We start from the raw sequence: 22,965 nt of genomic DNA, 5'->3' as shown, positions 1-22,965 counted from the left end.
TATTTAAAGCTGATGCTGGTTCCAAACCTCGTCCCCCAGGTATGTCTGTAAAACACAACACGAGACAAAACTTCTTCTCTTTGATGCTTTACAAGCAACGTGAAACCTAGCTAACAGGTGAAGAACACAAACAACTAAATCACTAGCTAACCTACTTTAACTGTGCAGGAACTATAGACCAATACAACAACAGGCTTACATTAACTGACAACATAAGTTATAACGACTTACAGTTCTCAAAGGACACCATATTAACTGATTATCCTCCGGACAGCAGTCTCTCTTTCTTTTTTCTCACTTTTTTTGTGCGGCGCCGCGGTGGCCGTGCCTGTCCGCGCTATTCTCCGACCTCTTGTACAAAACTAAAGTAACGAGCCAATTTTTAAAATGTAAGGAGTAGAAAGTACCGATATTCGTGTTAAAATGTAAGGAGTAAAAGTAAAAAGTCGCCCCCAAAAAAATAGTAAAGTAAAGTAGAAATACCGAAAAATCTACTTAAGTACGGTACGCGAAGTATTTGTGCCTACGTTTCCCATCTCTGCTGATCAGCCTCCAACTGAGCTTGGACGTAGGTATTTGCGTGACGTGCAACCTGTCTGAAAGTGTGAAGTCTTCTGGTAGCTGTGCCGAGAGAAATCTCAATCATTCCCAATCTTACAGAGACGGAGAGCGTAGGTATATGTAAGGAGATAACATGGGCACAGGCTAATTACTGATCACTAACTAAGCTAGTTAACATTAGTCATTAAACTTAAACAGCTAATGTGAGTCCAAACTGCCTGTGAGCTTCTCCTGTACTATACGGTAATTCCTCTACTATGCAACAGTAAGTCTCGTGGTTATGACACAATCGTTAGCCTATTGTTATAAAAGCGTCTGCTACGGAGCCATAACGTGAGATACAAGGTAATGGAGCCTTTTATACATTGTCGTGTTTCTTTAGAACTAAACAACGGACAAATAGAGTCTTTAAACGCTTCAGATGTAAAGTTATTCGCTGTCAAAGTGACGTCAAAATGAATGGGAGTCAATGGAATGCTAACAGGAGGTGATGGCTTGTTGGCATCAACATGGCGCCATAGGAGCTACGCGTTGTGAGGAGAGGCTTACCCCCCCTTGGTTCAGTCTGAGATTTGCGTGTGTTATGCTAGTTAGCGGCTCATGTATCCTGGAGCAGAGATGAGCAGCGAGCTACAGAGGGCTCACTCCCTTCTAACTCCACCCCTCCAGGTTTCTTTTCATTTTGAAACTCGTAGTCTTTAACTGACGCTGACTCGAGTGACATCACTTGAGGACATTTAACAGACTTCACGCCGGGGGTAGATGCATAGACGGAAACAGATCTCAAACGGAAACAAAGTTGATTTTCTCCTGATGTGTCTAAAATGGTTTCTGTCATTTTGGGTAGTTGTGATCACGCTGATGTTTGTCGAAGTGTTTTTTTCTGATGAGTGTGGATTTTATTTGTTATTTAATGCTATAAAAAACAATCTGAAACATCATGATTGACCGCTTCAATCAACTCGCGATTGGACGGGCACGTGTGTGGGCGGGACTTACCGCGGCTCCACCGCCTGATCACAACTGCGTAGACTACGGCTCCAGAATTACAAGATGTATGGCTTCGCTTTTGTACAGTGGGAGGGAAAGAAGACTCGTAGTCTATCTTTCTTCCAGAACTTCAACCAGCATCTCATGGCCTTCATCATCGGTACACAGGACCGGTGATGTCAGCGTCACAGATCGCAGTCCTCGTTATGCAGATGACGTCATTATGAACAGAGTCGCAGAGTCGTCCCTCCATTAGCAGTCTGGACAGAAAAGGGGGCTGCAGCAGGGGCTGCTGGGAGTTTGACAGCTCTGGAGTGATGGTCATGGCTGAGGCAGCAGGGGCTGCTGGGAGCTGCTGGTGCCGTGGAACGATGCCTGAGCCGCCAGCAGCGCTCCTCCACTTCTTCAGATTCTTCTTCTTCTGCATCGGACACAAGCTGACCCCACCCCACCACCCCCACACACACAAACACACACACACACACACACACACGCTCTGCCAGCCGTGCCTTTGTCTGGCGTGTCCACATACATCTGTCATGCATGGCAGCGTTGGCACTGACAGTCTGCTATTGTTGCCCTGTTTACCCCCCTCCCCCCCCCCTCCTTCAGCAGGAGACACAGACACAGTTTGGGGTAATTTCTATTCTTAATTAGTTCACACACACACACACACACACACACAAACACACACACAATACACACACGGCAAAAATACTGATTAAATGCCTTGTTAAAGGGAAGCTTCACTAAAACAATGCAATGTGTGTGTTTTCTAAAATGCCATTGTTCATTTCTGAATTGATGCAAACAGTAGGTTTATCTCTTAATTCTGTATTTATTAATAATAATAATAACACATTTTATTTGTTGGCGCCTTTCAAGACACCCAAGGACACCTTACAAAACATTAATAAAAACATGAATACAAGCACAACAATGTTATCAGCAAGTAGTACGTGAAATAAAGCTGTTCAACCAGCTAAAAACATCCATGCCGCCCAGCTATGATGACGATTGGTTGGACCCAATCGGTGGATTATTGAGGAAAACAAAAGCAGCAGTTTTAAAACAGCAGGAAAAGAGGACTGTAAGTAAATCGACAACGCAGCTTTCAAACCTTTAAGAATCCCATCCTCGCTCCTGTTCCTGCTCGGTAAGCCCTGTTGCTGGAAGCTGTTGTCATGGACGCTGTAACCTGATAGTAATCAGGGCCTTCGCAGGGGGAATACATGCGAGCGCCTGTACTTGAACTGATCGCCGGAGCGTGGCCTCGCTGGCTCCCAGGAGCCCCCGCCACACCGCCCCAGCCCTGATTTAATCTGCTCATTAATACGTACAGAAAAACACATCAGCAGGTCTGGGATTTATCCGTGTGGCTGCGTGATTTGCATTCTTGCATCTTGGAAAAAATACACGGTTCACCTGTTTAATTTAAAAAAAACACAGCAACTTTTGGTGTCAGAATGAAAGCGAGAGAGTTAAATATTCACGGTAAAGGCGTTTGGATCGCATCTTCGTCTTTAAACTGCAGCAGGTGGGGATCTTTTCAGTGCATGTTTTTTTTGTTGAATATCTCTGATTGGAGACATTTAGGATTACGAGCCTCTCAAGCTGTGACCTCTGACCTCCCCGCTACGCCTAGTGTATGTTGGACGCGTTATTATGGATCCCACGTAACTTCTAGGTCCCGACCCACGAAGCAGCTCGATTGGTTGGGGTTGGGCATTGACCTCGAGTGGTTAAGGTTAGGACAGCCGATTGGTCAGGGGATATAGGACCTGAACAAATCAGGTTACGTCATCTTGCGTAAGCATGGACGCCTGGCCAATAGTAGCGTGTGAATGCTATCGAAGGGCGGGTCTTGCCTCGAAGTTGCGTGGGTTCCATAATAACACATGTTGGATTGTTTGGAAAGTGAAGCGTTTTCTGTGTGGCTCTCACATTTTAAGTCACTCTTCACTCTTCACTCTTTGCTTTTGGCCTGAGGCTGCTTTTCATGCTTTGGACTGAAAAGTAATCTTAATGCAACAGCATGAATGATATTTTAGACCAGGGGTCACCAACGTTTTTTAAGCAAGGGACCCCTTAACTGAAAGAGAGATGGAGCAGGGACCCCCTACTACATATATTGTATAAATTAATGTTGCATAATGAACTGGGCCTACAATAACGTGTAGGGCGGCCTAAAGCCTTTATACCTTTTTGCTTTGAATAGTCAGACAACTGACATATGATCAGTGCTAAAATGTCTAAATGAGGATCTTGGTGATAAAGAGATATTTCTGCATATTTCCTGTAATGAAGTTTCAAGTTCAAGGTTCAGTGTCAGACTCTTAGAATAATAATCTGAGTCTGTCAGCAGCAAAACGAGCACTTTTGTGAAGGTAAATAGCTGGACAATTGTCCTATTAACTTACACTGTAGCTTGTTTCGCCGCTGTCGACTGCAGCGATCTCGTTTAATACTGGACCAATGTCAAAGATTGTTGTTCCAATCAGTCACTTAGACACAAAAACATAATAAAAACCCAAATAGGGTCCAGGTTGAAATAAACAATAGTTACCCTTTAAAGCACATGTGTCAAACTCAAGGCCCACGGGCCAAATCCGGCCCCTTGCAGATTTAGATCCGGCCCGTATATCAATTTGGGGTCACAATAAATCTTGGCCCGCCTAGTTGTGTGCCAAACCAAAAACACAGGAAAGTGTTTTTTTAAACTGCAATTACGTGACATTCAAAGCAGAATATGTCAGATTTGCCGACTCTGAGACTCAGAAATTCCCCCAGATGCAGAAAGTTTTCATATTCAGGCTGAGAAACAGGTTGTTATTAAAAAAATATATCATTGTTGATGACTTTTGTAGGGCTTCATGTCAACAAAAATGCCACAAAAAACGTACAAAAATGTCGGAAAAAGCAACGAATTTACAAAAAGGTGACAAAATGTCTGAGAAAGCCACAAATAAGTCGGAACAAAAACAACAAAAAATGCTACCAAAATGTTTTAAAAAGTGACACGCAGTAAGAAAAGCACGTCGATAAACTCTACATGTGTGGCCCTTGGTGTGATTCTCTTTTTCCAGTGTGGCCCCTAATGAAAATGAGTTTGACACCCCTGCTTTAAAGAGCCTGACTGCTGCTCCTTGTTGCACTGGGGGGTGCAGCAGTCTGCTGCTGGAGGAGCTCCCAGTCTCGTTCTAACTTGTTGGAAACACTGAGTGATGCCAGTCTGTCACGAGACTGGATCCATTCTCCAAACCACAGCGCCATCTAGAGTTACAAACAGAGACGTTCATCACAGAGCGTGTGGATCCTTTAAAGTTACATATTCAAATATTCAAACATAACATTGTTTGGTTGTATTATGATATGACTACATATTAATTGCACTGATACTTGTATTTTAATATATTCTATTTCCAGAAGTGGAGTCAGAGGCTCCATAACAACAACAAAAAAAAGAAATAAAAGAATGTATTATCTATTTTGTGATGAAGTAATTGTTTTTTCTTTCTTTATTTTATGGACCACAGGAAGAATAGCTGTTGCCCTGGTAACAGCCGATATAAATCGATATAAATAGAGCAATAATCAAACAAAGAAACATCAGTGGTGAAGTCTGTGCTCCATAAAGATTAATACCAGTGTTAATCTTCAAGTTGGTATGTAATGTAATTTCACAATGTACATATAGTTTATATAAATATATATATATATATATATATATATATATATATATATATATATATATATTGTTATTAATTAGTTTGACAGAAACATTAAAATGTAAATATGTCAGAAAAAACATCAGAAACAGCCTTTATAATCAACTCCTGTGTGTTTTGTGTGTAATTAATTAATGCAATTAAGGTGGTTAACACCCCTCCCTGTTACTCTAACACTCCATGCATGTGACTTTATTAAAAACAGAGAGCCTTGCAGTACTTGATAAAAGCCGAATGCCGTCACATGTCAGTAAAAAGAAAACAGTTCTGTTTAAGGATTTAATCAGCGAGGATTTTTTATATTTTTGTACAATGCAGCAATTACAATTAATTCAAAATGCGTCTGCATGCGTTCTGACTGGAACAAAGAAGTTTGAACATATTACACCTGTCCTTAGACTTTTACACTGGCTCCCAGTCAAGGCTAGAATTGATTTTAAGATTCTGCTCCTGGTATATAAAGCTCTCAATGGCCTTGCACCTCAGTATATTAGAGATATGCTCATTATATATGAACCAGCAAGAACCCTCAGATCCACAGGCAGTGGTCTTTTAACTCCAGAGCAGGGGGGGCTGCTTTTTGTGTCTATGCCCCAAAGATATGGAACACCCTGCCAGTGGAACTGAGAGAGGCCTCCACACTGTCCACTTTTAAAAAAAGGATAAAAACCTTTCTTTTTACAAAAGTTTATGAATAACTTTTCAATGTTGATCTTTTATGTGTGTGTGTGTGTGTGTGTGTGTGTGTGTGTGTGTGTGTGTTTGTGTGTGCGTGCGTATATATTTTACTCTGTATAACTCTGTATAAAGTGTTTTATTTATGTCGCTTTTGTACGAAGCACATTGTGTTATATTAACTTATATGAAATGTGCTATAGAAATAAAGTTTGATTTGATTTGGATTTTTATAAAACATTTTCTACATATTTGAAACCATTTCTTTGTGATTTTCTCTCCTTTCTCATTTTGCATTTTATCCCTCTATAATTTAAGCAGTGTTGTAGTCTACGTGATACGCAGGTAAACGCAGTGTACCCACTAAGAAATCTCCAGGATTTCCATACACCCACTTAAAAATGCCCAATGACAACATAATTTCCATTATATTTCTGATATATTTTGAATAGTCATCTGTGTTTTTCTTCTTCACATAGGCTAAGTAAAGGGATTTCCACCGTAAATTGGTGCATAAAAGTATATCCGAATGCAGGAAATTAAGTCGTTGATGCTCAAAACTTCCCTGGGGGAGGACACCCAGACTCCCCACTATGATATGCCCCCCCCAAAAAAGGCAGATTCTGGCCAATATTTGTATACAGTACATTATACCCACTACAATACATTAGACTACACCACTGAATTGTACCTCACCCCCAGAAGGCGTTATTCTATGAAGATCACCACGTCTCCAACCTGCGATCTCTGCTCACTTAATGTCCAGGGGTCTTTCTTGCATGTTTATTGGGAGTGCCCCGGCGTGGTTAGATTCTGGAAGGAAATATCTCTCACTTTAAGTGACATTCTTAAGATCAGGATCCCAGTTTCCCCTGCCTTACTTCTGCTTAATGATGACTCTTCTTTAAATCTGTCCCTGCAGCATAAACGTATTCTATGGGCCGGTCTCACAGCAGCTAAGAGGATGCTGGCCCTCAGGTGGCAGCCGCCACATTCCTTGGCTTGGCAGCACTGGGCCAACTCATTTCTTGAAATTGTGCTGATGGAGTGGTCCGTTGCCCGTATGCACGGGGCCAGCCATGAGACTCTGCAGGCATGGGAGGCAGCATATAAGTTAGTTAAAGAAAGGGTGCAGCATGGCCGACCTTGATCTTTCTGTTGTATTTTTATTTGGAGAGAGATCCTGGGTGGGGGATTATGGGGAGTCGCCTTTGGGTGGGGGGGTGTGGGGTGTTATAGGGGTCCTAATTCTGTTGCTTCCCTAATGATGTGCAAAGGACTTCATTTCTGTTACATTGATGGTTAGGAAAAGAAAAGAAAAAACTGTGTATATGTTTGTGATTATATATTTTTTGTACATTTTTCAATAAAAAATTGATCACAAAAAGACTACACCACTGAATTTAAGGCGTAACCAAGGCAGCATAGGACAGTGGTTCCCAAACTCTTTCACATGAAAGACCCCTAAACTGACACAAATTAGACCCACATCTGATAAGATTTTGTCCTACGGTCCCCTGTCCGACAGGATTGTTGCTTTTTTTATGAGAGAGTATTAACCCATGGCCAAAATAGTCATATGTTCTGTGATTGTGGTACTTTGGGATGGAGTTATAGTGAAAATGAATGATTTCCCTTTTTGCTGGGGAACCCCGTCAAGGACCCCTGGGGGTTCCTGGACCCCACATTGGTAACACAGATCATTTAAGTGTCCCATCGTGTACTCCAGTTAGCTCTAAAAGTACCAGCAGGTGGCAGTACAAGACCAGAAAAACAATCTCTGGAAGCTCTCTGCAGGAAGTTAGTTCTCACTGAGCATGCTCAGTTCCACCGTTGCATGTGTGTCTGCCTGTTAATGTTTAACTCAAGAGTTTGTGCTCAGAGTTTAGTCCTCGAGGAGCCTCAGACTCGTGCGCAATGGTGAGTTTTCACTTTTTAAACTTTTCTAACATCCGAACTGCTGAACAAGCAGATGAACAGAAAACTCATGACAGATTTCCAACTTATTGAAATGCACTCAGGCAGGATTGTTTCCCTGTGACATCCAGACATTAAGAAAAATAAAAAATAAAAACCTGCAAGTTTTCACTGACTCTGTGCATCACATAGTGCTCTCTCTGCTAGAGTTAAGCCTCATGCTCTCTGAGATGAAGACGAAGCCATGTGTTGTTTGGATTAAAGCAAACTGCAGCATAGGAAACACTCCTGGCTGTTTTTAGATCTTTTTAGACTTTAGACCAGAGCTATAGCACTCTAAACTAAACTCTAAAGCTAAATTACTGTAAATGGTCTCATGAGTTCTCCAGCTGCACTGCTGCAGAAAAGGCTACGTTCAGACTGCAGGCAAAGTGGCCCAAATCAGATGTTTTTGGGGTCAAGTGACCAGGTCAGACTAATTCAGTAGTAGTGTGAACGCTCAAATCTTGCCCAGATCAGATTTTTTCAAATCAGATTTAGGACCCGTTTACACGAGGGAAGACGCAGATTTTTTCCTGTGGTTTGGCCTCTCATTTACACGAAAATAATCGTTTTTATCACAGAAAACGATTATTTCTAAAAATTCCGGCCAGAGTGGAGATTTTGGAAATCTCCGTTTGCACGTAAACTGAGACAAACAGAGGTTTAGGCAGCCGAGAGAGAGAAAGAGGACGTGATTGGTTGCTGTTGTTGCTATTGTCGGGATTCTGATTGGCTAACGTGGGCTTGAGCTTCTCGTTACACCGCCACCTACAGGTCTGGCGTGCTCTTGACGGCATTGGCGGCATATATACACGGGTACATATAAACGAACACTTTTCTGAAAACGGAGAGGTTGAAATGTCCATTTATGAAAATAGCCGGCCACGTGTAAACGTAGCATTAGACCACTTACTTATGTGGTCCTGAATCAGACCCAGGTCTGATTTGTTTTTTTTTTCAATGTGGCCGCAGTGTGAACAACCAAGGCGGATTTGAGTAACAACAGTAACATTAAAAATGGACAGAAAGTTTTGAATAAACTGTGTCTCTGTGAAGCTATTCCCAACGCAGTCCCACCACTCCTGGCTTCGTCTCTGCATCCACACAGACCTCTGGAGTGAATGTGCAGCCATAGCGCGCAAAATGCCAAAATAGCCAATTTGTCTCTCTTTCTCTTCATTCTTCTCCTCAGCACCTGCTTATTAATGTCACGGCTGGCATTACACAAACATTTTGAAATAAAAGCGAGAATGCAGACTCCCTCCATAGCCTCCCTAGCTTTAGTACAACAGCGTGCTGCGTCTGATGTCATTGGTATTGTTCTTTTGCGCATGCTGGTCAGTTCACACTGGAATCTGATATAGGACACATTTTAAAAAGGTTAAGTAAAAAAAAAAAAAAAAAAAAAAAAATCAGATCTGAGCAAAGAATCTGAATTAAGCATTAAGACTTGCGGTGTGAACGTAGCCTAAAGTCCTACAAGCTCCCGGCCCGAGTATTCTGTCACGTCCTATAGGTTTTCTCATTTCTCATGTATGTGTCTGTTCTTCTTTTATAAGAATCACTGTGTCTTCGAACTAGTCGAAATCTGTTTTTATAGTTGATTTATATACATTTCAAGCAGATTTCAGTAGAAAACTGCTTTAACAAAAATGGACTTAAATATGACTTTTAAATGATACAATCTGGTGATAATTAAAGCTGAAGAGGACTGTGAGTCGAAACATTGACTCGGCACCGTGTTAGTGATTAAATGTAAAGCGATGTGGAGTTTGCTCTGCCTGTTGAAGCTCTTTGTAAAACCGCAGGGGTCAGAGGTCACGCTGGTGTTTGGTTTAACACAGTGATCCTGTTAAAGCTCTGTATGGAACACACACACACACACACACACACACACACACATACACATGTTGTATTGAAGTATTTAGATCCTTTACTTTAGTAGAAGTACTAGATTTCAGATTTTTTTATTTAAAAGGGACAACGCACATAAATCAACACGAGTACTGAGTCCAACATGTAAATGTGCCAGATTTAGCCATACAGGCTAATTTTCATCTGCAGTCCCTATAGCAGGTTGATGGCTTAAAACGATAAAATATGCTACAACAATACAACAAATACACATAAAACTAGAAAGACATAAAGGCATAGACAAGTAAAATGACACAACCACTATTCCAGATCAGGACAACTGGCCGGTTGATGGCATGAGAAAAACACAACACAAGTATCATACACAGTAGACACAGGTGAAAGTGCATAGACTCACATTAGGACGCATCAACAACACATAAGCACACACCGAGACTACTATAGCGATAAAGACAAACACATTATTCTGTGTTATGGCAGCATATTTGATTAGTCAATAACCATAATGTTTTATGGATTTGGAGCAGGATTGGATAGATGTGATGGTCCTTAGTTCTGTGGGTATGGTACTACCACACTGTGAAAATACTAAAAGCAACAACTAAAAGCATTCAAAGCCTTACTTAACCCTTGTGTTCTCTTCCTGTCGACCATGCAACTTAAACCTTTTCTTTTTTTTTTTGGTCGTCATTATAGCTTTGATTGTTTTTTCGACATTTGTCACTTTTCCCAGCGTTTATCAAGCTTTTTTCCAAGATTTTTGTCACTTTTTTCGATTGTCTTTGTCGATTACTTTTGCATTTTATTAGAAGTTTTTGTTTTTTCCCCACGTTTTTGAAGCTTTTTTCACGACATTTTTGTCACTTTTTTTCAATGTTCTTTTATAATTATTATTTTTTTTAAATGCTCTAAAATTGAATAAAACAGCCAAATTCAATGAAAGTAGTGAACTAATCATTTATTTAACTGTGAAGAGCGTTTTATGGAACCATCCACGTTACTTTTTTGACAATTCGGTTGAAAGAAAATTTGACCCCGAGGACAACAGGAGGGTTAAGTAAAAGTATTTAAAATTTTCATATTTTATTTTACAAAATTAATAAAGAACCAAAAAGATCTAAAAGAAGAAGAAAAAACCTTGTTAAAGGTAAAAACTAAAATGGAATACAGTAAATGGCAACAGGGGAATCTAAAATAAAGAGAGTAAATAAAAAGACAAATGAACCAATTCATTTCAAATGTTTTTCTCCCAGAGTTCAGCAGCGGGCGGCTCGTCTCTGCAGGTCCACGCGGTCCGGTTCGGCCCGGGTCAGGAGCTGCTGGGATCTCTGCAGGCGTTCGTGGAGGAGAGGCGCCTCCGAGCGCCGTTCATCATCACCTGCGTGGGCAGCGTCACCAAGGCAACGCTCCGGCTGGCCAACGCCACGGCAGCAAATACAAATGAGGTACCTGAAGGCAGCACGAAGGCCCCAGATTTACCGTCTGGAGGCGGCAGACTTTACATTGTAAACTTTACTGTCTGCCATTTTGTCACTTTGTTTAGCACCTTTTTAAAATGACCAAATATTAGATAAAAACCTTATTACACCGTGTACACAATTAGTGAGAGTTTAAAAGAAAAAATATATATAAATTATATTTTAAAATATATATATACATATAGTTTTTTTTGTATATATTTTTAAAATTTATATTTTATTATTTAGCTCATAATATATAATTACATGAAGATATGCTGCACCATATGTTTCTTTTTTTTTTTTTTTTTTTTTTTTTTTTTTTTTTCTCTTTTTTTTATATATATATATATATATATATATATATATATATATATATATATATAATCAGAATTCAGCATAGAAAATCTGCTTAGAAATATAGGAAATAGTGGATAGGATAGAACAACATAATGTAATTCTGCTAAATAAAACATCACATTCATTATTAGTTTCACTTGTTTTCATTTTAAACAAATTGTATATCCGAACACAATACACATTTTCTATAGGCTCAGTGTGCCATTTTAAAAAACAAACCAGTGCATCCAGTGCTGGTTCCATGGTATCAGAATTTTGGATTGTCACCATGGAAACAATAGGCTCATTCGAGATGAACTGCGCCTCGCCTGTAAAGTGGACGAGAGCAGGCTGCGGCAGCCGTGGGGCGGTGATAAAGATCCGCTGTCAAGTCGGACAGTTTCCAGCAGCCTTCGGGCTGAACAGGAAGTCACAGAAACACTCACATCCTGTTAGGTGACGTCTGATTCCAATTTATTCAAATGTTATCAGACCCATATACTGTATCAGCTTGGACGCAGTCTCCAGTTGTTTTTATTATGACAGAGTAGCTGTCAAAATGCTCTACATGTGATCTGTTGCTTAGTGGTCCCCTAATACTGTATCTGAAGTCTCTTTTATATAGACCTTAGTGGTCCCCTAATACTGTATCTGAAGTCTCTTTTATATAGACCTTAGTGGTCCCCTAATACTGTATCTGAAGTCTCTTTTATATAGGCCTTAGTGGTCCCCTAATACTGTATCTGAAGTCTCTTTTATATAGACCTTAGTGGTCCCCTAATACTGTATCTGAAGTCTCTTTTATATAGGCCTTAGTGGTCCCCTAATACTGTATCTGAAGTCTCTTTTATATAGGCCTTAGTGGTCCGCTAATACTGTATCTGAAGTCTCTTTTATATAGACCTTAGTGGTCCCCTAATACTGTATCTGAAGTCTCTTTTATATAGGCCTTAGTGGTCCCCTAATACTGTATCTGAAGTCTCTTTTATATAGACCTTAGTGGTCCCCTAATACTGTATCTGAAGTCTCTTTTATATAGGCCTTAGTGGTCCCCTAATACTGTATCTGAAGTCTCTTTTATATAGACCTTAGTGGTCCCCTAATACTGTATCTGAAGTCTCTTTCCCGAAATTCAACCTTGGTGCAGAATTACAGCCATTAGAGCCAGTCCCACAATGAGCTTTCCTTAGGATGTGCCATTTCTGTGTCTGTAGCTTTAAATGCTATTGAGGAGGAGAGAGGGGGGGGGGGGCAAGGTAGAGGGTGTGAGTGTGGCCTTGACCAACTACCATGCTTCGCTTGTTTGCAAGCCATGATGTCTCTCTCTCATTGGTGGGCCAAATTCTCTGGGTGGGCAAATCAGAGAAAGGGGAGGTAACCTTGCTCCTTATGACCTCATAAGGAGAAGATTCCAGATCGGCCCATCTGAGCTTTCATTTTCTCAAAGGCAGAGCAGGATACCCAGGGCTCGGTTTACACCTATCACCATTTCTAGCCACTTGGGGACCATAGGCAGGCTGGGGGAACTCATATTAATGTTAAAAAAAAACTCATAAAGTGACATTTTCATGCCATGGGACCTTTTAATAAACAACAGACTTTAGATGATCTGTAATCTGAAAGGATTTAGTCTCTCTGACTTCTAAACGTCACAACATGTGTTCTGTACAGAATACGCCTTTAAATCAGACAAATAGCAAATAAAATCCCTCCAATTCAAAAACAATAAAAAGTTTATATATCACGTCATCATGTTGAGTCGATTCTGAACCAATCAGCTGTTAGATTAGCTGATCCCAGCATGCACTGGGTCTTGCAGTCGGTGGAAAGCAACTGCGTCGGCAGCCTCTGAAAGCCACTGCCGCCTTGATCTCGTGAGGTCATCGTTGCCCACGTGTGCATGACGTCAGTCGGGATCAAGTCGGACACAAATCTAACCGGCATGCAACGGGCGGTATACATTTCAAGCAGATTTCAGTAGAAAACTGCTTTAACAAAAACGGACTTAAATATGACTTTTAAATTATCAAATCTGGTGATAATTAAAGCTGAAGAGACTGAGGGCCCTATCTTGCACTCAGCGCAATTGCCTTTGTACACCGACGCATGTATCATTCCTATTTTGCACCCGACGCACAGCGGACTTTTCCCTCCACAGACGCACGTCGGTAAATTAGGGAATGTATTTGCGCTCCCGGGGGCGGTTCAGCGAAAAGAGGAGGCATGTTCCGGCACAAACGTTACGTGGTCCTATTTTGCAGTTTCAGAAAACAATTCCTCCACTGACCAGGAAAAACCTGGTCTAAAGTCAGTGGCGCTAGTCTAAAGTCAGTGGCGCTAGTCTAAAGTCAGTGGTGCTAGTCTAAAGTCAGTGGCGCTAGTCTAAAGTCAGTGGTGCTAGTCTAAAGTCAGTGGTGCTAGTCTAAAGTCAGTGGTGCTAGTCTAAAGTCAGTGGCGCTAGTCTAAAGTCAGTGGTGCTAGTCTAAAGTCAGTGGCGCTAGTCTAAAGTCAGTGGCGCTAGTCTAAAGTCAGTAGCGCGTTATTCAGATGCTATTTTAGGGGCGCATGCTTGGCCATAATGTAGCGTGTGCACAACGCGCATACACTTCTCTCATCTAAATGGATGCAGCAGTTCCCATTTTTGAAAACCATACATAATTACAAAGAAAAATATTACTGAAAATGCGCTTCATGTGTTTGGATAGATCAGGAGGCATTTTACAGTACAGTCCTCAAAAAGTCGCAGCATTCTTTGTGGCTTGTTGTGATTTACACATTTCCATGAATGATGGATGTGTTGATGACATAAATGAGGAAATATTAGAGGACTCAAGGAGACACTCCGGCGGAATCTGGTCCGGGAGTAATGCGCGATGTGCTCCTGATGGAGCGGGTGGACGGAGATGGAGTGGGGGGAGGAGGAAGGGGCACAACAGGAGCAGGTGGTGCGTTTGGAGGCCCACGTTCCATGGCTGCAGCAATCCTCTCTAGACTTGAGGAGATGCGCCCGAGAGGCCGCAGCAACATCGCCACCCGGTCAAGACGGGCATTTATTACTTGCCGCATCCCGGACAGCTCCCGCTGGCGTGCGCCAGTACTGAAATCTAGTACGTAGAAGTACTAGATTTCAGATTTCTTTATTTAAAAAGGGACAACGCACATAAATCAACACGAGTACTGAGTCCAACATGTAAATGTGCCAGATTTAGCCATACAGGCTAATTTTCATCTGCAGTCCCTATAGCAGGTTGATGGTTTAAAACGATAAAATATGCTACAACAAATACACATAAAACTAGAAAGACATAAAGGCATAGACAAGTAAAATGACACAACCACTATTCCAGATCAGGACAACTGGCCGGTTGATGGCATGAGAAAAACACAACACAAGTATCATACACAGTAGACACAGGTGAAAGTGCATAGACTCACATTAGGACGCATCAACAACACATAAGCACACACCGAGACTACTATAGCGATAAAGACAAACGCATTATTCTGTGTTATGGCAGCATATTTGATTAATCAATAACCATAATGTTTTGTGCAGGCCTAATTGACAGCACTCTAGCACCAGGGAGGGACCGATCACATTTTCGGGTTCCACCCTGTTCCCCCCGGGAAGATGGAGAGGTGAAATAACAGTGACGCAGAGCTTGTGTCAGGGTCATCAAATCTATAACCACTGGTCCAATATACCGGCCAAGAAGTGCAACTGTATGAAGTCAATACTGTCTAAAACTTTCTGATTACTATTTTCAAATTGTATTTAACTTCAACTGAGGAGAGAAACAGGGCCTTTATTTGAGACAGTTTTAGACATTAATTCTATGATTTCACCCTTTTGTTGTGATTCCAAGCTTGCCAGTTGTATTGATAGGCTATAAATAAAGTGAAGTAACTATAAAAAAACCTCCATGTTTCACGCTTATGGACATTCCCCTCCCCTCAGGTGATCCAGCTCAGCGGGCGGTTCGAGATCGTCTCCCTGGTGGGCACTCTGAACCGGGACGCCCATGTCCACATCTGCCTGTCGGACGCCGAGGGCAAGACGGTCGGGGGTCACGTGCTGGGAGACCTGGAGGTGTTCACCACGGCCGAGGTGGTCGTCGGCGAGGCAGTCGGCCTGAGCTTCACCAGAGACATGGACGAACAGACGGGCTTCCCCGAGCTCGTGGTTCAACCGAGAACATCTGACAGCTGAAGGAATAAAAACCAGGTGATTTACCAGATACAGCTGTGGCCTTTTTATTATGAAAAAGATTACATTACCCATTGGTAACTCAATTCATGCATGACTTAATGCATGAACAATATGTTAGTTAATGCATCAATCAAGGTATTTGAATCATCAGGACTTCTGATAGTCCATGAAGTACTACATGAATTAATTCATGCTTTTGCATGCATGAATTCATTCATGAATTCATGAATAACTCATGTACCATTATTATAGTGTTACCATTACATTTTAACCCTCATGTTGTCTTGCCGTCAACCATAAACTTGTTGTCCTACAGGGTCAAAATAGAAAATATAGAAAAAAAATTCTTGCTTATTTCAATTCTTTTTTATTTTATGTAGCCTTGTGGAACGCCATGGCTAACTTTAACGTACCTGGAGGATTTATTGTTAACATTAACAAATTGAGATCGGTCAGAGAAATAGGATTTAAACCAGCTTAGAGCAATTCAGTTAATGCCAACTAAATGTTACAATCTCTGTAACAGGATGGTCAATAGTGATAAATGCAGCACTAAGATCTAATAAGACAAGTACGGAAACAAGTCCTTTGTCTGCAGCAGTTAGAAGGTCGTTAGTCATTTTCACCAGTGCCGTGTCTGTGCTATGATTCTTTCTAAATCCTGACTGAAAGTCCTCAAATAAGCTATTGCTATGTAGAAAATCACATAACTGATTGGCAACTACCTTCTCAAGGATGTTGGAGAGAAAGGGAAGGTTAGATATAGGTCTATAGTTGCCTAAGACCTCAGGATCGAGGGTGGTTTTTTCAGAAGAGGTTTTATCACAGCTACTTTAAATGACTGTGCTCTCTGACATCTCTCCATTTGTGCATGAATAGGTCCTGAGCATGTGTGTGTGTGTATTTCAGGCCTGTGTGTAGTGATTTCTAACAAACAGAGTGTAAATTGTAATTTCCCCACTGGGGATCAATAAACAGCATAAATTATTATTAATGAGTTTAGTGCTGTTGGAATAGCTTCCTTAAATTTAGCTATAGCACTGTCAGATAGGCATCTAGTGTAGAAGCTTTTATCTAATTTAGTATAATCGGGTATTAAGAATTCGAAATTTATTAAGAAAAAGTAGCCTAGTTCATCAGAAACAGCATGAATTCATCATTGGCTTCCGCACAACTGTCCAAAATAACGCAACGTGCAAAGTTTTTGGTGAAACCTGCTAATGGAACTCCTTTCAGCCGCTTCTTCCTGTGAAATGTTTTGGATTTTAATCGCCGGTCTGCAGTTGGACATCTGCGATCGATGGCGACTGTCAAAAGATCCTCTAACCGTGGCCAGCCTGTTTTAATATTAGAACGTTGTATATTTTGCGTGTAGCAGAACAGAACATATTGTCTGCATAAAGCTGCAAAGATTAATCGATTAGTTGTCAACTGAAATTAATCGCTAACTATTTTGATAATCGATTAATCAGTTTGAGTAATTTTTTATGCTGACTCCAGCTTGTTAAATGTGAATATGTTCTAGTTTCTTCTCTCCTCTGTGACAGTAAGCTGAATATTTTTTGAGTTGTGGACAAAACAAGATATTTGAGGACGTCATCTTGGGCTTTTTGGGAAACACTAATCCACATTTTTCACAATATCCAGACATTTTATAGCCCAATCAACTAATCGATTAACTGAGTTAGTTGCAGCCCTAGTCTGCATCTCTTCTAGATTTACGTTCTTAGTAGAACTGCACAAAGTCATGGTTTTTCTCTCTCTCTCTCTCTCTCTCTCTCTCATTGTCAACATTGTTGAACATTGCATCAAACTGCCAACGGACAAAGGCAGCACGTGTAGATGTTGCATGTTTTGGCTGTGCAGAAAGACTTGATTAAAACATGTAGTTTGAGTTCACATCCAAGATGAATAAAATCGTACGGCGTCTGGCCAGCTGTAAGAACATTTTCAGGGCGTGCAGCTTGTCTTGAGCCCCAGCAGCCAATGGGAGCGGCTCTGCGGGGGTCGCAGCTTTCTGCTAATAGATGTTAAACTGAGCCGCGGCCTTTCAGAGCCTCTGACCCCCCCCCTGGTTGGGACAAAACAAAGCGAGAACCCTCTGAGGATTAGCCATGACCTCGGCTCGGTCATGGCCGCTGCCGCGAAGAAAGGAAGGGCTCCGTTTGCCGCGTGGCGGGCAGGCAGGTCGGAGGGAGGGGGGAGGGGTTGAGGGGAGAGGAGAGTGGAACAGCCTTTTGATGGAATCCAGTTTGTTTGAGTTTAATTGGACCTCAGGCTGACTGATTCCAGTCTGGGTGACATGTTCCTTCATTACCATGAACACACACACACTGTAGTTTATTTTGACTATCGCACACACATCGTCCTGCTGCCACAAATACTCGCTATAGAGCACCAAATGTGGATTAATCCACTACTGAAAATAGTACTGTTTCCTCCTGTTGGTTTGATAAAAACTAGAGTCACCCGCTGTTTTAGAAAAAATAATCAATGGGCTTTTGAGGCTGAGAGCCACAGACCGGGAGAGAGACATTGAGAGACAGACTTAACACTTTAAATGTGACAAAGAATGTGCAGTATTTCTGGTTCCTTTCTGGTCCTCAGTTTATAGAGAGCAATCCCAGAGGTGGAACGTCTTGGATATCGACTAGAGTCCCATTGACTTGCTGTCTGGAAAACAGTTCATCTCCTGTGCTGTGATGTTTGTTTCAGGTGTTAATGTGAGGTAGGTTACAGTCTCCTCATCGCGTTAAAGTCACACTCGTCACACTTTGTCGATACATCAACTTTTCCACCTCAGCCAAGTGTTAAAACATTTAGTTTAGTTTATTAGTTTATAATGTCGTGGACAGCCCCCTTTAATAAACTGTAAGGTAAAAGGAGCAGCTTTAGCCTCTACGGCAAATTTCCAGCTGTAGACCCCGATAATTGGACTTTAATATTTGGTGGGTTTTTTTCCGCTTATCAACTCGAGCGTCCACTCAGGGTTGTTTTGTGCACAAATATGTGCATAAAAACGTGTTGATAAGACAACTTTAAAAGAAATAATAATAAAAAATAAAAGAATAAAGCTTTCTAAATGCTGACTGTGATGGTATCAGAGAGTCTGCAAGTTTGTAAGCAGGAGTTTAAAGTGTGTGATTTGTTATCAATTAATAAAGTAATGCCCAAACCACCCATACGGTCCCGGTCGGGATGAAAACTCTCCTCCAGGACAACAACGCTTTGCAGGTCTTGCCGTGTTTGTGCGTGTCAGTGGGGCAGCCGGCCTGTGGCCACATTAAAGCCGAGCTACAAAGCGTCGCCGCTGCAGCTTTGTGCTTTTGTTTTGCTTGTGTGGAAGCAGCATGGTGGCCAAAAAGCGTTGGTGGTCTGCCCCAGTGCTCCCTGGGAGGCAGTTTTACGCATCCAACTAAAGCAGCTCAGTTCTCGTTGGCTGACAAATTGGGAGGCGATGCCGCAGCCAAAAGGTTATGTTCTCGATTTGAAATATATAGCTTTTGATCTAAAGATCATTCTCAGTTATTTTTCTCCTTATTTAAATGCCGTCTTCATGTGACAGAGATGATAAAACCTTAACAGGCAGGCTTGTTTTTCCCTGTGCTTACGCACACTTGTTCCATGTCAACAGAAGAAAATAAAACGTCGAACAATAAGTTAGTTGTCTATTGTTTCACAGCAACGCTAGCAGTTTTCGCCTTCTGTGATGCACCAATTAGATTTGACTGTGAGACCCTTGCTCGACAAAGACTTGACTTTCATGCCCGCACTTTCCGAAACCGACAAGCTGACATTCTCGCCCACTCAATGCTGTGATTGGTCAGCTGTGTGCGAAGGTGAGAAAGTAAAGCTGGTTTGAACTTCTCGCTCTCACCCGTCACTCTTTACACCAGTGGTTTCCAACCTTTTTTGTCTGATACCCCCACCACTGTCAGATGAACGCACCCCTTCATCAATTCACAATGTATGTTCCAAATGTAGCCTAACAATATTTATTATATTAAAGTGGATATTGTAATTTCTTTTTCAATTGAACTGTCAATATTTAGGTTGGTTTGGTTAGCAGTCGTACTACTACAAGCCTTCTAGACTACTACTACTTGGAGTGAAGCTGAAAGTTTCAACCATATATCCATTTACGTTACATTAAGCAATTACTTTTAGCTAACTATTTCAACCATTGGCTAAATATTTAAACTGTTAGCTAACTATTTCAACCGTTATTTCAACCGTTATTTCAATCGTTATTTCAACCGTTGGCTAACTATTTCAACCGTTATTTCAACCGTTAGCTAACAATTTCAACTGTTAGCTAACTATTACAACTACTTCAACCGTCGGCTAACTATTTCAACCGTTGGCTAACTATTTCAACCCTTAGCTAACTATTATGTTAGCCAACAGTTGAAATAGTTAGCTAACGTTGGCCAACTACGCTAACTATTTCAACCATTGGCTAACTATTTCAAACGTTGGCTAACTATTTCAAACGCTAGCTAACTAGGCTATTTTAGCCATTTCTACATTACTTTTAGCTAATCATTCAAACTTTTTAGTCATTACTTTTAGTTAAACGTCTGTGCTCGCTTGCTAACTTTTTCACACACTCTTACATAACTGCAGATGTAGTGTTCAGGTGTTACAAATGACATGTTAATATGGGGATATTCTTCCAATCAAATCATAATTTCTACTCTACAATCTTTCCACGCACCCCCTGGCAACTGCAGAAGTAACCCCTGGTTGGGAATCAGTGCTTTACACAACTATTTTCTGTTCACCTTTTCTGTGAACAACCAAGTACAACACTATGAATGTCTGAAAAGGTATCCTAATCAAACAAGTATCACATCAGCCAGCTTTTCACCCTTTGAATGTATCTATAAATCTATTAAACTAGCCTAGGCACTAGTGTTTCCTGGCATTACCTGGCCCTTACAGGTCGAGCAGCTGTGGTGTCTGTCTTCCTGCTCTGCTCAGGTTAATCTCTTCCCTTTGTCTCTGAGTGACACACAAGCAGCAGAAAAGCTGGTAAGGAGGCTCCTGATTACTCCGTTTAGTATCTGCTCTTTTCCTCATTAGTGACTTCTCCTCCCTGCCGCCTTTTGTCCGTATGATCTGTGTGAGTAATGAGCCGTGTGAGCGGCGGAGGGACTCTGCTGTTGGTGAGCCGCCCCCTCTCCGCCTCACTTCAAACAAAGCCAACCCAGGTCATTTGTAAGTCGGCTGCTAAACGGCCTCCTGTTTGGGAGGGGGGGGGGGGACAAGAGAAGCTGTGGCCTGTGCATGTCTTTGCAGAGTTGTAAGCAGCTGCCCCCCTGGGGAGCTGCCACCGCCGGCGCCTGATCGGCCAGCTTTTCATGTGGCAGCCAAAGAGCTCCCATGCTAATGACACGCTGCTCTGCTTGAATGGTCGCAGCATGAGGCGGAGGGCCGGACGAAAAACACACATCAAAACATCCGAGCTGCCGTTGTCGCTGCAGATGGAAGTTGTCACAAGTTTAGTGAGTTTTTATACAACATTTTTGGTTTTGTTTATTAAGGATCCTCATTAGCTCCTGCCTTGCATTGAGACACACAAAGAGAATGAATGAAAAGACTGAATCAAAATGGCTGTAAACACAAACGCATCCATTAGAGAAAGTTTCTCTTCAGAGTTAGGACATGAATCCTTAACCAAAGTAAAAGTGTCAGTACAACAGTTGAAGCAATACTCATTAACAAATGTTCTACAGTCAAAAGGTACTCATGATGAAGAGGAGTGGCCTACGGTTTAGTTCCACTGTTGGCCGAGATTTGCACGTTTTCCGATCAGTTGAGTTGACAAGTAAAGAAGGAAGGAAATAAAACTGGAAATAACAGAAAAAGTAATACAAGAATAAAAGAAATGCAGAAAGAAAGTTAAAAAGGAAAAAATAAAAAAGACGCTTTTAAATTCTTTAGAAAATGTCTTAAATGTCTTAATGTATCAGGCTGTAATAAAACTGTTCCTGTGTTGCGGAGATACATGATATTTAGAGAATGAAAAAGACCCCATAACTAATTTGTTCAAGCAGCAGTTACAACCCAACTGAGATGATTATTAAAATAAAATGATTAAAATGCTGGGTTTCCCCACCGTTTAGTTAGAACTGAAAAAGTCGCAATTTACAAAAAAAAAATTTACACTTTTACTCTGTCTTGTCTCTGTCTCGAGGTCCAAAAAGTGCCTCGGAACACACTGAAGCAACGCCGACATGAGCGTACGTTCTTTGCGTGCGTGAGTAGTAATACGTCTCCATAACAGCAGGCAGCACTAATCTGTATTGTTGCCCAAAACAATAACGGATGACGAACGCGTCACGTGGGTCTGGCTTCTCCAGCCGATAGTAATGGCGGATTGTTCGAAATACGCCGTCCAGTTGCTGAATCTGTCTTCATTTCAGATCGACAAAGATCACTCATCCCGCTTGCCATTTCCGGGTTAGCGCTCCACCAATCAGATTGGTCATTGAGTCCGACTGACCGCCCTCCGACCCAGCAAGTCAGGTCGGCCAAAATGAAGGCCAACGGCCCCTCCGACGGACGATGGCACAGAACACACCAAACCGACTCCAGTCACCGACCTCACCAGACTGTCCCATGGCCGATTATCAGGTTGGTGTGTCAGGGCCTTAAGGGGACACTGGATTTTATTTCAAGTCCGGTCAAGACCACAACTGACTTTTGATTATTTTATCAAGGCATTTCTCATGATACACTTGAGGCAATAAAAGAGGTGAATGTAGAAGAATCTTAATTTGTTTTCTGTGAGTGTTTCTTTATGGGAATTTGGATCTTTCAGATCAATGTGAGGAGTGCCTATGGTTAGCATTTTCCATTTTGCCCAGGTCTTGGTCTTGACTCGGTCTCAACCCCTCAAAGACTTGGTCTTGACTCGGCCTCGATACACTCTGGTCTTGGTGATGACTTGGTCTCGGTTTAGATGGTCCTGACTACAACACTGCCTTAAACCCTTGAACTGCCTTGAACCCCTTCCTTGAATAACTATGACCTGGATGACTGACACCCTTTAAATACAACAATTACAACCCATCTTTACATTTATAGTGATGGTGCCACAAAGCAATTCAACAATACCAAATCCCTCTCATGCAGCCCAGGATTTGCACTTGTGACCTTTTAGGAC

The 22,965-nt window shown here is 41.6% G+C and overlaps 1 protein-coding gene across 1 annotated transcript; it reads left to right on the top strand.

Annotated features, from left to right (window-relative positions):
• The first annotated feature begins 7,741 nt into the window (after window positions 1–7,741).
• Window positions 7,742–22,548, top strand: LOC120546256 (bifunctional protein GlmU-like). Its single transcript, XM_039781076.1, has 4 exons — window positions 7,742–7,874; window positions 11,042–11,233; window positions 15,543–15,809; window positions 22,223–22,548. The coding sequence occupies exons 1-3, from the start codon at window positions 7,872–7,874 to the stop codon at window positions 15,792–15,794; spliced, it is 447 nt and encodes a 148-aa protein (XP_039637010.1). The 5' UTR covers window positions 7,742–7,871; the 3' UTR covers window positions 15,795–15,809; window positions 22,223–22,548.
• The last annotated feature ends 417 nt before the right edge of the window (window positions 22,549–22,965 follow it).

The sequence above is a fragment of the Perca fluviatilis genome, chromosome 18, assembly GCF_010015445.1.
Source record: "Perca fluviatilis chromosome 18, GENO_Pfluv_1.0, whole genome shotgun sequence".
In the NCBI taxonomy this organism is placed as follows: domain Eukaryota; kingdom Metazoa; phylum Chordata; class Actinopteri; order Perciformes; family Percidae; genus Perca; species Perca fluviatilis.
Note: the sequence above shows the minus strand (reverse complement) of the source record. Positions and strands in the feature narration are given on the sequence as shown.